This window comes from Pristiophorus japonicus, chromosome 11 (genome assembly GCF_044704955.1).
Source record: "Pristiophorus japonicus isolate sPriJap1 chromosome 11, sPriJap1.hap1, whole genome shotgun sequence".
Classification (NCBI taxonomy): domain Eukaryota; kingdom Metazoa; phylum Chordata; class Chondrichthyes; family Pristiophoridae; genus Pristiophorus; species Pristiophorus japonicus.
The window spans coordinates 127,670,063-127,685,461 of NC_091987.1; the positions used below are offsets into that span (position 1 = coordinate 127,670,063).

Consider the following 15,399-nt stretch of genomic DNA (forward strand, 5'->3'; position numbering starts at 1 on the left):
CAAAAATGCCAAATAGGGCCACTACCAGTAAATCCACTGTGCAAAGTAGTCACTGTGTTCACAGTTGTGGGTTATGATTTATAATGAGCAAGAAAATTAGCAGAGATTACAGTATTTACTCAATTGTGGCATACACTGTATAAAAACAGACAAAATGCTGGTAAACACACAGGTCTGTCAGCCTCTCGAAGAAGAGAGGGTTAATGTATCAGGTAGAGATTGTGTCGGAGTTGTCAGCATTTTCTGTTTTTATTTCAGATTGCCAATGTCTGTAATTGCTTTTGGTCAAAATTCTACCAACCATTGTACTCTATGTCCACTCACTGGCTAAACATTTGATCAAATTTCCTCAGATACATTGATTTGCCCTGAAGTCTCATTGGGATATTTTTTTCAATTTTGAACCCTTATACACAAATCATACTTAAATAAATGATTAATGATCATATTTTCACCCTCTGGAAATGCCAATTAGTCATTTAACAACATTTTTGTTTTACAAAAATCACTAATGGAATTAATTAGTAAAATCGTTTTAATGACGTCAAATATCTTAAAAACTCCGAGAAAGGGAAAAATTTGGCTGTGAAATATATTCCTGGGATTGGTATTTCTCCCCACCCCCAAAAAACGAGCCGTGTGTGGTTTCTCCACAATAAGCATACAAAGAGATACTTTTTTCTACACCTCCCCGACACAAGTACAGCAACCAAAGCACCCGGTCGAAGCAGGAAACAGCCCATCAAATTCACCCCTTCAAAATACATCAAGGCAAACAGCCCAAGGTTTAAAGAAAAACCCAACCATTTTTGTTTGTCATGTAGCCAAAAACAACCCCCCCACATGACATTTTCCCCCTTAAATAAATGAATGGCAGGAACATATCAATGAAATACTGTATTAACAGTGTTTCCTCTCTGAAACTTGCAGTGCCTCTATTATCAGGAGCGTCCACACTTTTATATTCATGGGGCCTAATAGGCATGTACCATGGAGCCATCCGGACCATATATAAAGTTTAAATGCACATTCCCATTAATTTACATAGACCGTGTTGTTCGAATGAGGATTACTAAGGCCACTGCTTTTCTTGATAGAGATATATAATATATATATTACTGACTTGGATGTACAGGGCACAATTTCAAAATTTGTAGATGACACAAAACTTGAAAGTATAAACAGTGGGGAGGATAGTAATAGACTTCAAGAAGACAGACAGGCTGGTGGAATGGATAGACGCGTGGTAGATGAAATTTAACGCAGAAAAGTGCGAAGTAATACATTTTGGTAGGAAGAACGAGGAGAGACAATATAAACTAAAGGGGATGAATGAACAGAGACCTGTGGGTATATGTGCACAAATCGTTGAAGATGGCAGGGCAGATTGAGAAAGCGGTTAAAAAAAGGAATACGTGATCCTGGGCATAGAGTACAAAAGTGTGGAAATCATTATGAACCTTTATAAAACACTGGTTCGGCCTCAACTGGAGTAGTGTATTCAATTCTGGGTACCGCACTTTAGGAAGGATATGAAGGCCTTCGAGAGGGTGCAGCAAAGATTTAAGAGAATGGTTCCAGGGATGAAGGACTTCAGTTACATGGACAGACTGGAGAAGCTGGGTTGTTCTCCTTGGAGCAGAGAAGGTGGAGAGGAGATTTGATAGAGGTGTTCAAAATCATGATGGTCTAGACAGAGTAGAGGGAAACTGTTCCCATTGGTGGAAGGGTCGAGAACCAGACGACACAGATTTAAGGTGATTGGCTAAAGAACCAAAGGCGACATGAGGAAACACTTTTTTATGCAGCGAGTGGTTATAATCTGGAATGCACTGCCTGAAAGGGTGGTGGAGGCAGACTCAATCGTGGCTTTTAAAAGGGAATTGGATAAATACTTGAAGTAAAAAGAACCTCACAGCTATGGGGAAAGGGTGGGGGAGTGGGACTAGCTGACGTGTTCTTGCAGAGAGCTGGCATGGGCTTGATGGGCCGAATGGCTTGCTTCTGTGTTGTAACCATTCTATGATTCTAGGATTTATCCATTGAGACAGCCTTACCAAAACCTCCAGACCAAGAAAATTCAAATGGGACAAATAATATGACCGCTAATAGGATCAAGCTGCTGGGCTGGGAGGGCCAGATTTCCTGGGCTCAGGTGTCTTGTGTGGTTCCAGGGCTGCTGAAGGGATACCCATTGAATTGTATCCCAGTGAGAATCAACACCCTCAAAAGAGGAGAGGAATTTGGAGGTTTGGGAGGGGGGGGGAGGGGTTGACCTTTAGACCATTAAAACAGGAGATAGTTTTTAAAACTGGAGATTGAGTTTTAGATTCTAGTTATTTCATATTGAATGTCCCTTTCCACATAGTAAATCACACACACAACATTTTAAATTCTATATTGTGCGAATGGATATTATGCAGTTACCATATGTAGCAGATTTTACAACATAAAAATATATAGGAAAAACAAAGGCACAATGAAATCCAACTCATTCTTCAGGCAGAAGAGCTGAAATGAGCCACCTTAAAGAGAGATTTTAATTTAAAATTTATAAAAAGGATATAAATAACCGAGGCCAAAACACTATTTGTATCATTAAAACAGTTTCATCAGCAAGTAAAAATCTTGCAGTTTTATATAAGCTTGTATCTTTTAGAGATACAAGATATGGTAGTCTTTAAAGTGGCTCAGTCTCGGCGGCAAGGTATTATGATGGATATAAACCTGCACAATTTTGTTCATCAATGAGAAACAACTCATCAGCAGAGCTTTGATTGCATTTTTCGGATTCAATTACAGTAGACACTGCCCACACTTGATAACTACATTAGCTCAAATGCAATCTTCTGTCCCTTTACAATAATGCGTGAGGGAAAGTTTACATCCAGTCACCATGGCAACAAAACCCATCCCTGAATGGTGTCACCTAGCCCAATACCTACAAAAAAAACCTCCCTGCGCATCTTAAATACAGTAAATAAAGCATTCGACGTTAATGGACCAGATGTACACTTAACTGTAAGCCTGTGTACAGCCTTATACAATGCTTACATTGCAATCCCCGTAAAGATTTACACTCCTTTTTGTACATTTCATCAATTTGCTTCCAGTCATTTGGAAAAAAAAAGTGTGGCTTTAGATCCTTGTCAATAACGCTCAAGTCCATGACCAAATTTAATAAAAAGAGCTGCTGGTTCACAGCCATCAGCAGTATCCACAGTAAGGAACGGTCAATTTACGATGCAAGACTGTCTAAGGACTGTGTGTCACTGCAAACATGGAAGCTCCACAGTTTAAACCCACTAAAAGTCCAACAATTTATTTTACTACTGGATTGGCTTAACCTGAAATTTAAAAAAATACTGATTCACCTAACAGTTGGAAGCAAGATTCTCAGTAGATTAAATGGCTAATTTTAAGTGTTTTTCTTTTTTGTTTTGTGTACAGATTCGGATTTATCTAATCGAGCGAGAGATTGAACGTGAGCATGAAACGTGAGTGAATCTTGCTTTCAGCTTAATGCAGAGGCTCAAGTCACATTGATATAATAATTGCAGCTCAGGTAAAACACCATGCACAGCATTTGTTAAGTACTTCAAAAGAGCAGGGGAAAAAAAAAATCAACACAGGTTCCTAGTAGTGGTTGTAGTAATCAGCAGGGGCTCTTTTCACAGAACTTGCGCAAACTGTCAAGAAGTTGTGGTTAAACTTGGCTCCATTCATTAAGTTTAGTTTCCATCCCTATTCTGTGAGGCAGTGCAAGCACATCTAACATGGATGCAAGCAGGATTTTTTTTTTAAAACCTCCTTATTGCAAAAAAATGTTTTTGCAGTCACCAGAAAAATAAAAATCCTGGTTTCGGTTCATCCATGAACTACTTTGGCCAATGGTGGTTCTACGGTATTTGCAAATCCGTCTATTGTAAGCCCCGGTGAAAAGTCTTCTAAAAAGCCTATTTCACACGTCAAAGCCAAGTCTCTTTCCAAGTCCCATTAATAAATACCTAATCGTTCAGAAATCTTCCTGTGCTATGTAGAGAGCTACTATCTTGTGTGCCTAATATGTAACGTTGTGAGTGAGACGGCTACTACTGTCACAGGAGTAAGGTACCAGGGAGGGAAAGGTAGAATCACAGGCGATGTTGGGGATTACTCTCGTTTGTTGATATGATAGTTACTCATGGGCTCACAAGAATCATGCACACGTGTCAACAATCCGTGTGGTAGCAAATTTTGGCAATTGCTGAGTGATTGATAATTAGGCTTTTCAAAAAGCATCAAATGTAGATGCGCGGATGTCTCTCAAGCCTCCATCACACTTCTGCTTGGTGAATTGTTTTTGGTGTTTCGGGTTGGCAAGGGGCAGGGAAGCTACAGCATCTTCTCAGCTTAGAAATTGAACTCCTTTGTTTGAAGGTTTGCTGTGGGGTCGAAACTGAAAGTTCCAGCTTGAGTTGCTTCAGGAAGGAGACTGGGATCTTCATCAATCTATTGAGGAGAAGACAGAATTAGTAAACACCATATAAGAAAAAAACTACTGCCTTTTTGGAAATGGTTTATGTAAGAAATGGTTTTGAATATTTAAGATCCTCATGCTTTCCCCTCTATTTAAATTGCCTCATTAACCCATGGTAAATATTAAGATACTTGGGGCTCTTCAGGTCTCGGCTAGTAGCTACAACCTATCTGACGCTGAGCTGCAGCTTCAAGGTTTAGCTTGAACCCTTTTACAAGGTTATAGCCCCATGTTCATTGCTTGCAATCCAATTATTCTCTGTAAAACGAGGAATATAAACTTAAAGGAACTAGAACGTCTGGAACAAGTCCAAAGTGATAAATGTTCTTTTTCTACATCGAGATGTGTATTGCTATTCATTAAGCAATATGATACATGAGAACATAAGAACATAAGAATTAGGAACAGGAGTAGGCCATCTAGCCCCTCGAGCCTGCTCCGATGCTTCAAACAGTGAAACTGAATATACATGCAGAACTTGTAATTATTTTCAGGGACAATAGACTATCGACAGGATTTACACATCATCAGTATCAACAGGTAAGATGCTAAAGCCAGTACTTTCCACGCAAACTTTGAGCTAAATGCACAAGGACAGATAATTTGTGCCCATTGTACGGTCATTGTTATATCAACTGACGTATCCCTACTGTACTAAACCAGCCGAGATTAGCTAACCCAGCAGACTGAGGATCAAAACTTTGAATTTCGGAATTGTATTCCTCAGCTACACATTGGGTAAACTCACTGGGATTTATGCATTTTGAATAATAGTATCCAGTCCACTGCACACATTAAAATGGCCAGCACAACGTATCTTAATCAAAATTTGTGGATAAAAATACAAACAAAACCTTACTGAATAATTCTTGCAGAAAACAGATCACAAAGCCAAAAGTACAGAAAAGCAATTTACTTCAAAGTTAGTTGCCAGTTTTAATATTTGTACTTCTGAATGGATGGCACGAGTAAACAAAAATTCAGCCAGACTGGATCATATTGCTCCTTAAAATGCTTACATTCTCAATGAGTTGACCCAATTAGTAGTTGAATGATGCATTTCAGAAATCGCCAGTTTTGATCCTAGTCTGAGCTGAGTTAGTGGACCTCAGCTGGTAGGGGTACAGGTACTGCAATTGTCATAGGCATCCCTAGGGTTGGGCGGAATTGGCCAGGATTCCCAAATCGGTGGAAGTGCGTGCGTGGATGTCACGCAGGGCCGGGAACAGGCTGTCCTCTGATGGATCCACAGTTACGTGGAACGGCAAACACTTACTGCCAAGAATCACATATTAGTAATGTACAATTGGACAGTACTAGAGGGCACTCAACACCTGTGGAACCATACTTGTAAGCAAGGAGGGGACTCCTTCAGTAGGGGAGGGGAAGAAAGGAAAAAAAAAATGCATAAATTTTAGACTTCTAAATAGTTTGATACAGGGGTGACAGATATCCTTCCATAAATGCACCACATGCTTCCAAATGCATCAATTAAGACTAATGCTGTTATTAAATGTATACAAGGAATACAGAGGCTGAACTCCAGGACATAGTCGACGTATTTACTGAGGCGTACGAAAGCATGGGCCTTACGCTAAACATTAGTAAGACAAAGGTCCTCCACCAGCCTGTCCTCACCGCACAGCACTGCCCCCCAGTCATCAAGATCCACGGCGTGGCCCTGGACAATGTGGACCACTTCCCTTATCTCGGGAGCCTCCAATCAACAAGAACAGGCATTGACGATGTGATCCAACACCGCCTCCTGTGCGCCAGTGCAAACTTCGGCCGCCTGAGGAAAAGTGTGTTTGAAGATCAGTCCCTCAAAACTGTCACCAAGCTCATGGTCTACAGGGCCGTAGTAATACCTGCCCTCCTGTATGGCTCAGAGACGTGGACCATGTACAGCAGACACCTCAAGTCGCTGGAGAAATACCACTAACGATGTCTCTGCAAGATCCTATAAATCCCCTGGGAGGACAGACACACAAACATTAGCATCCTCGACCAGGCCAACATCCCCAGCATTGAAGCACTGACCACACTTGATCAGCTCCGCTGGGCAGGCCACATAGTTCGCACGCCAGACACGAAACTCCCAAAGCAAGCACTCTACTCGGAACTCGTCCACGGCAAACGAGCCAAAGGTGGGCAGTGGAAACATTACAAGTACAGCCTCAAAGCCTCCCTGATAAAGTGCAACATCCCCACTGACACCTGGGAGTTCCTGGCCAAAGACCGCCCTAAGTGGAGGAAGTGCATCTAGGAGGGCGCTGAGCTCCTCGAGTCTCGTCACCGAGAGCATGCAGAAATCAAACAAGGCAGCGGAAGGAACGTGCGGCAAGCCAGACTCCCCGCCGCCCACCCTTTCCTTCAACTACTGTCTGTCCCACCTGTGACAGAGACTGTGGTTCTCGTATTGGACTGTACAGCCACCTAAGAACTCATGCTAAGAGTGGAAGCAAGTCTTCCTCGATTCCGAGGGACTGCCTATGATGATGATGACGAGGAACATTAGCATAGAGCAAGAGGCCTGACAGAAACGCAAGTCCTTCAAGGGAAACAGGTTTCCTGCTTTTGAAATACCAACAGACCTGTTCATTCCTGACGACTTAAATTTATTACAATGCAAATTCCACACGACAATGACTACTGAAGCTTTTATGCCAGATCTCAAGGTAAACCTTATTGCTACAATAATGGGTTAGATTGAGGTCACAGGTTACTTTCCGAACAGTGTCTTTCAGCATACTGCAGGGGATTGGTGGTTGGGATGAACAGAGTGACTCAACGCTGAAAAACACTGGCAAACTTTTACTTTACATTGTGGAGAGAAGAGGATTACAGATGAGGTTAAGCTGCGAGCTAAACCTCACCTGTAATGATCTTCTACCCAAATTGTAAAATAAAATCTACAAATTTTCCTGTTTTTCCGCACTCACTATTATGCAACAAATGTAACCTTTGCCTCTGTCCTTTTGGCTTTTCACTTATTTTTCTTAAAAAAAAAAATGCCACTGTTCCCATGGTACTTGGTTTCCTTTTAAGCTTCCTAACTAGGTTTCACCCAACAAGCTATGGGTCTTAGTTTGGGAGCACAAGCTTTTTAAAAAATTAACTGGTCAAGATTTTGCATTAAAAGGGCAAGAATAAATCAGAATCTCCTTTACCAGGACTACTGGAAAATACACTGTCTGGCCTCATTTCAATATTTCACCTTAATATTTGTCTGGTACATATTATAGCCAAAGGGAGTCTAACCACCTCTCATTGACATTACCAGAGTAACCCTACATCAACATCCTGGGGGTCACCATTGAACAGAAACTCAACTGACCAGCCACATAAATACTGTGGCTGCAAGAGCAGGTCAGAGACTGGGAATGCTGCAGCGAGTGGCTCACCTCCTGACGCCCCAAAGTCTCTCAACCACCTACGAGATATAAATCAGGAATGTAAAGGAATATTCTCCGCTTGCCTGGATGGGTGCAGCTGCAACACTCTAGAAGCTCAACACCATCGAGGACAGATGTTTGCATGAACAGGTACGGGTTTGAAGGGTCAAGCAGGTGCTTCGATCACGTGTGAGGAGGATGGCACGGGGTCGCGGTGCCTGGAGAGGAATCAGCTCGACCGGCAGGAAACACAGGACCACATTTCCAATATCCACTTTCCCCTTCCCTGCAAATCAACTGCCTGTGAACTAAACAAGCTTCTGGAAGAACCCAATTCACTACTTACATCATCACCAGAGAAGTACTGATCTATGATTTCATAAGCTAGTTTATAGATCTCTTCATTTTCATGTTGCTGCAAGGCTTCTATTTTTTCTAAACCTGTCAAGAGAAAAACAATTGTGAAGATCTTGTAGGTTATAACCCATTTTGAAATACTAATGGAGCAGCAGGCTTTCAAAAAGTTCAGATCTACAATCCATACATACGCTCTCAGTTTACATGATTTAAGTGGGCATGGCCAAAAATGAAATGGATCTCAATGAGAAAGAATTCAAGATCTGGAAGCTTACCTCCACACTCCTCTATCATTTCTGCTATCGTGCTTGCTTCCTCACCAGCCATTTTTAGAATATTGTTCAGTCCATCAAGCACAACCTGCACTACTTGAGCATCCTTCACTCCCAGTAAATTACAGAAAGGGGGGATTACGTTCTGCTGTACAAGATACTCGACCTAGAATCAAAGAAAAAATAAGTTGCAAACCTGTTCCATTCAAGAATTTCGGGCAAACTCATTTATAAATGGCATTTCAAAATTTCTGGTACCAACACCTACGTGCTCAAGACAGGTTTATGGAAAGACAATTAAAAATATACAAACAGCTAACTATAAATCGGTTTTAACTATACTTTAATTGTGTTTTCCCCTTTTTCTCAATTAAAAGTACCACCCTTTAATTGACAACAATATTTAGGTTGATCTTTTAAAGTGTTCTACAGACATTACACCCATGCGGGTTGCAAGCTCAGACAGCAACTAGGAGATTGTCAGTGTATCGATCTATGCCCAATATCGGCCTCTTCCACCTGGTATTATATGACCTCAGAGGGGAGGAATTTGGGGATCTGAAGAGCATACCGATCAGTGATGGCAGACAACTTTTATCCAACAGTCTCTCAAGAATTGAACCATCTGCCGTAGGTTGAGAGGAGCTATGCCAGATCTGGCTTCTAAGAAACAACTAAAACAGGATGGCAATTCAGCTTTCAGGGATAGAAAAACCAAGCTTTTATCACTAGTGTGTAGGCTGCTATTCCCATCCAAACACATTCTGAGGATTTTCAACTGGGAAGGATTCAAGTAATTGCCTGTGGCACTCTGGCCTCTACGGAGAAAACATGGAAAGAGGTTGCAAATTTGGTGATCCTGAGCATTTCAATAAATGATGCAGAGTGGGCAAGAATTCTGTTCCATTCATTAATGGGCTAAACCAAAGGGTAATGTACATACAAATCTACACTGTTTCATTATGACTATGTTTAAGGATCAATCACTGGTGTTGAATAGTAAAGAGATCAGTAAAATGAAGTGATTCCTAGCATCCCATCAGACTAAAATATCTGGTTTGATCAAGTTTGAATTGCTGATTTTCAATGGACCCATGTGTGGCTACGTTTTCAATGGACCCAGTGTGCACGCAGGTGAATGGTGTTTTGTTCACTTGGTTGTTGCTGCTACCAATGATGCTACTGCGTTGCAAAATCATCCACACTGTCATAGTCCTGAATGCCATTTGTTGTTTGCATCAATGCTACAGTTTAAAGCTGTACTTCACTGCATCCTTAAAATGTTACTTTCTCCTACTATGCAAATTGTTTAGCCTGCCAAAGGAGCAACTCATGTTGCTGATCTAAGTGCGTACACTTTTTGATCAACAAGAGCAGTGTTTGACAACACACTTGAGAGTTAGGTGAAGTCCATTACCGTATTGAGTTCAGTTTCTTCACTGCTAGTGAGAGCAGTTTCTATTCCAACAGTGCTGACTGTTCCATGTGCTTTTGTCAGCACTATAAAGTATGAGGATCTGTCCACTTTCTGTTTTGGCATTTATATCTTGCGTTTGACAAACAAAAATGTGTAAAATAAAAAACAGAAAATACTGAAAACGCACAGATCAGTCAGTAAAAAGGGAGAGACAGGCTAACGTCCTAGGTACAAGCAGAACCTTAAAAAAAATTAATGTTGATTTTCTCTGACTCCATGTGGCATTTCTGGAAGTATACTTTGTGATATCTTGGCAAGTAGGCAATTATTAAACACCCTGCCCTGGGTAGTACTTTCCTAACAATAGATAAGAGCAAGATGACCCAGTAGTTACAAGACTTCCCTCATGTTTGGATATGGCAACATCTTTAAGATCCTGAAGGACTGCATCATCTTTCCAAATTAATCAAAAGAGCGAATGGACTCAAGAGTTATAGAATAGGAAATGTATTTGTAAACCACTGCTCGTATTCCAGTAGGACCAGAAACTTTGATCGGGTTGGTCATTTCTTCTAGTGTGGGACGCTCATCCATGTTAATATGGCTGGGTCACTGTCACTTTATCTACAACTTCATTAGTAAAGTTGGATGGGAAATTCAGTAGTGTGTCAAAATGCTCAGCAACATTATCATGGCATGTGCTGACTTGATTCATCGCCACATTTACACGGTACAGCATATGGACAAATCCAGTGAGACAAACTGGGCTGACGCACATTAGAAATTGAGTCTCTGTGAATGATGGATGTTGGGACTTTACTTGTTTGAGGAGAAATCCTACCTTCCTGGATATGGAGCCCCTTTTGAATGGTTGAATTGAACAGAGGAATCCTTTGCGTCATTTCAACTCGACTATTAGGTTGACTATTTCAGGCCTCATGTCTAAAGAGCGTTTGGAATGTTCCCTAGTAGTTGGGTCAGAAATAAAAAAGGTGACCAACAGTAAGTGCTTGGTATAGAGGAAGGACAGTAAACCTACATTTCTTTCTTACTAAATTGCTTGAACCAAGTGCGAAAGTCTCTTTGGTATTGGAAGACATTCTATTTTACTTCTGTGAGCATACAGCCAACTACATTAGGAGCTGGACATTTCTTGGAGATGAGACACTCCTGGGATGGCTTTGCACTTGTGAAATTACAGCCTTGAAATGACTCGTATATTTTACTCCCCACAATGCTTACTATGATTTAGTTACCTGATTTCATTCTGTTCTGGTACTTAGTATCGAATGTCATGGCAGATACAAGCCAGTAATCTTCATGTGAGTTATCAAATGATAATCAACAAATTATATGGAAATAAGATAAATAGTGTAAAACAATTTGGGGAGAAAGAATAAAGAGAAAAAGCAGAAGAGCAGAGAGACTTGGGGGAAAAGTTGGAGGACAAGTTGATAAAGCTACAGGTACGGTAGAATATTGGTTATGTTATTGGACTAGTAATCCAGAGGCCTCAACTAATTATCCAGGACACGAGTTCAAATCCCACCACGGCAGTTGCGGAATTTAAATTCAATTAATTAAATAAATCTGGAATAAAAAGCTAGTATCAGTAATGGTTCACCCATCTGGTTCACTAATGTCCTTTAGGGAAGGAAAGCTACCGTTCTTACCCAGTCCGGCCCATATGTGACTCCAGACCCATAGCAATGTGGTTGACTCTTAAGTGCCCTCAGAAATGGCCTAGCAAACCACTCAGTTATATTCGAGGGCAATTAGGGATGGACAATAAATGCTGGTCTTGCCGTTGACGCCCACATCCCATGAATGAATAATAAAATAAGCTGTTTTTTAAAAAAAGTGTATGGGATCTTAGGTTTTATAAATAAAGGCATTGAGTACAAAAGCAAAGAGGCAATGCTAAACTTGCACAAATAATTGATTAGGCAGCAATTAAAATATGGTGTGTAATTTTAGGTTTTTTACTTTAGGAAGTTGGCATGGCCGTGGTAAGAGTGCAGCAGAGATTACCGATGGTCATACCTGAGATAAGAGGCTTTAGTTATGAGGAGACTCGACAAACTAAGCTCTTTTCATTAGAGCAAGAAGGTTAAGAGGAGATCTGATTGAGGTGCTCAAGATTACACCTGGAGTACTGTAAGCAGTTCTGGGCACCACACCTTAGGAAAGATATATTGGCCTTGGAGGGAGTGCAGCGTAGGTTTACCAGAGTGATACCTGGACTTCAAGGGTGAAATTACGAGGAGAGATTACACAAATTATGGTTTTATTCCCTAGAATTTAGATGGTTATGGGATGATTTGATCAAAATTTTTTAAGATATTAAGGAGAACAGATAGGGTGTATTTCCGAAGTCTAGGGCTAGGAGCCATAGTCTAAAAATCTCCGGAGTAAAATTAGAAAACATTTCTGCACACAAAGGGTGTAGAAATTTCTCTTCTGCAAACAGCAATTGATGCTAGATCAATTGTTAATTTTAAATCTAAGATTTATAGATTTTCTTTTGTTATACCAAAGGTATGAACGGATATGGGCCAAAGGCAGGAATATGGAGTTAAGTCGCAGATCAGCCATGATCTTACTGAATGGTGGAACAGACTCGAGGGGCTAAATGGCCTATTCCTAGTCCTATGTTCCTAAGATTGAGAGCTTTTGAGAAGGCAAATCAGGAAAAAATTGTTCTACTAGTCAGTAAAGCATAAACTTAAGATTGCCACCAAAAGAACAAAGGGAAAGGTTAGGAGAATTCCTTTTGTGCAGAGGATTGCTAGGACACAGAATGCCGCTACAAGAAGCAGAATCCATGAAAAGGGAAGTGGATATCATGGGGAAAGGGCAGAGGAATGGGAACAAATAGATAGATAGCTCCTTCTGAGAGCTGACCCTTCTGTGTGGCAAAATTCTCAGATTATAAAAGTATCTTTCACTTACTTGCTCTTTTTTGCCACTAATTGTCAAATTACTGATCGCCCATGCAGCTTCTTTTTGAGTTCCAAAATCTCCCTACAACAAAAAGAATGCAGCTCAACTTTCATTGCAAGATTACCAAGAATGCAGATTTATTAACTATTTCACACTATAAAGAGTTCTGAACTTGCCAAATAAATTCCAGACTTGATTAAAGCATTCATTTAAAAAAAAAATGCTTCAACAAGGAAGGCAGACAGAAGGACAAGTGGGAGATGAAAATGCTCTGCATGGATTGTGAACATGGTCTACGACAATGGAAGACCAGCTGAACACAGCTTTTGCTTCCCCCAATCTTCTCGGGTTCTTCAGTTAGATTGATAGTAAAATACAGACTTAAATCACACCTGTCATATGAATAGTGAAACAGTTCCTACTGTCACCCAATAAATTCATGTTAAGTATGCAATTTAACATTTTTACAATTGTATATATGTGAAACCTAGGCCCAACCATCCTCAGCTGCTTCATCAATGAAATTTCCTCCATCATAAGGTCAGACATGGAGATGTTCACTGATGATTGCACAGTGTTCAGTTCCATTCATAACTCCTCAGATAATGAAGCAGTCTATGCCCGCATGCAGCAAGACCTGGACGACATTCAGGCTTCGGTTGATAAGTGGTAACATTCATGCCATACAAGTGCCAGATAGTAATTAACTCCAACAATCGAGAGTCTAACCACCGCCCCTTGACATTCAACAGCACTATCATCGCCGAATCCCCCATCAACATCCTGAGGTCACCACTGACCAAGAACTTAACTGGACCAGCCACATAAATACTGTGGCAACAAAAGCAGGTCAGAGGTTTAGTCACCAAACTAATTCCTCTTTCCTTGGCCCTATTATTTTCCCCTTGTCCAGTATCTACCCATCTACATCCATGACTCCTCTGTTGCCCACTGCCACTTTGATTATTTCAGATTCTGTAGCCCCAATCTAATTGTTGCCTTTCCATCATGGATGTGATCACTCTTTACCACCATCCCTCACCAGGGTGGTTTCTGGGACTTCCACTTCTCCCCAGTCAGACGCTGACGCAAACAGCCCCAATCACCACCTGGCTGAACTTGGTCTCACTTTGAACAACTTCCCCTTTAACTCCACACACTTCCTCCAGTTAAAAGACATCATTATGGGAGCGTGCATGGGTTCCAGATATGCTTATCCTTTTGAAGGATATGTGTCACATTCTTTGTTCCAATCCTACTAAGGTCCTTCCTTACACGTCTTGCTCTGTTAGATTGCTGACTGTATTGGTGCTGCTTTCAGGTCTTTAGAATTTCGTTAACTTTGCTTCCAAGCTCCACCCATTCCTCACCTTTATGTGGTTTATTTCTGACCCTTTTAGTGTCAGCTTGGCTCATTCACTCATAAGTCAGAAGATTGTGGGTTTAAGCTCCACTATAGACTCATATAAGAGTAGGAGTAAATGGGTACTTTTCAGAATGGCAGGCAGTGACTAGTGGGGTACCGCAAGGTTCTGTGCTGGGGCCCCAGCTGTTTACACTGTACATTAATGATTTAGACGAGGGGATTAAATGTAGCGGATGACACTAAGTTGGGTGGCGGTGTGAGCTGCGAGGAGGATGCTATGAGGCTGCAGAGTGACTTGGATAGGTTAGGAGAGTGGGCAAATATGCATGGCAGATGAAGTATAATGTGGATAAATGTGAGGTTATCCACTTTGGTGGTAAAAACAGAGAGACAGACTATTATCTGAATGGTGACAGATTAGGGAAAGGGGAGGTGCAACGAGACCTGGGTGTCATGGTACATCAGTCATTGAAGGTTGGCATGCAGGTACAGCAGGCGGTTAAGAAAGCAAATGGCATGTTGGCCTTCAAAGCGAGGGGATTTGAGTACAGGGGCAGGTAGGTGTTACTACAGTTGTACAGGGCCTTGGTGAGGCCACACCTGGAGTATTGTGTACAGTTTTAATCTCCTAACTTGAGGAAGGACATTCTTGCTATTGAGGGAGTGCAGCGAAGGTTCACCAGACTGATTCCCAGGATGGCGGAACTGACATATCAAGAAAGACTGGATCAACTGGGCTTGTATTCACTGGAGTTCAGAAGAATGAGAGGGGATCTCATGGAAACGTTTAAAATTCTGACGGGTTTAGACAGGTTAGATGCAGGAAGAATGTTCCCAATGTTGGGGAAGTTCAGAACCAGGGGACACAGTCTAAGGATAAGGGGTAAGCCATTTAGGACCGAGATGAGGAGAAACTTCTTCACCCAGAGAGTGGTGAACCTGTGGAATTCTCTACGACAGAAAGTTGTTGAGGCCAATTCACTAAATATATTCAAAAAAGAGTTAGATGTAGTCTTTACTACTAGGGGGATCAAGGGGTATGGCAAGAAAGCAGGAATGGGGTACTGAAGTTGCATGTTCAGCCATGAACTCATTGAATGGCGGTGCAGGCTCGAAGGGCCAAATGGCCT

At 41.3% G+C, this 15,399-nt stretch overlaps 1 protein-coding gene across 1 annotated transcript in view; it reads right to left on the reverse strand.

The window, feature by feature from the left end:
- Nucleotides 1-228: 228 nt before the first annotated feature.
- Nucleotides 229-15,399, reverse strand: part of LOC139276276 (importin subunit alpha-4) — a 92,521-nt gene continuing 77,350 nt past the window's right edge. The window contains exons 14-17 of the mRNA XM_070894026.1: nucleotides 12,913-12,984; nucleotides 8,547-8,709; nucleotides 8,261-8,355; nucleotides 229-4,491 (exon numbers count right to left, since the gene is read on the reverse strand). Coding sequence (XP_070750127.1) covers nucleotides 4,393-4,491; nucleotides 8,261-8,355; nucleotides 8,547-8,709; nucleotides 12,913-12,984 — 429 coding nt within the window. The 3' untranslated portion in view covers nucleotides 229-4,392. The remainder of the gene's footprint in view (nucleotides 4,492-8,260; nucleotides 8,356-8,546; nucleotides 8,710-12,912; nucleotides 12,985-15,399) is intronic.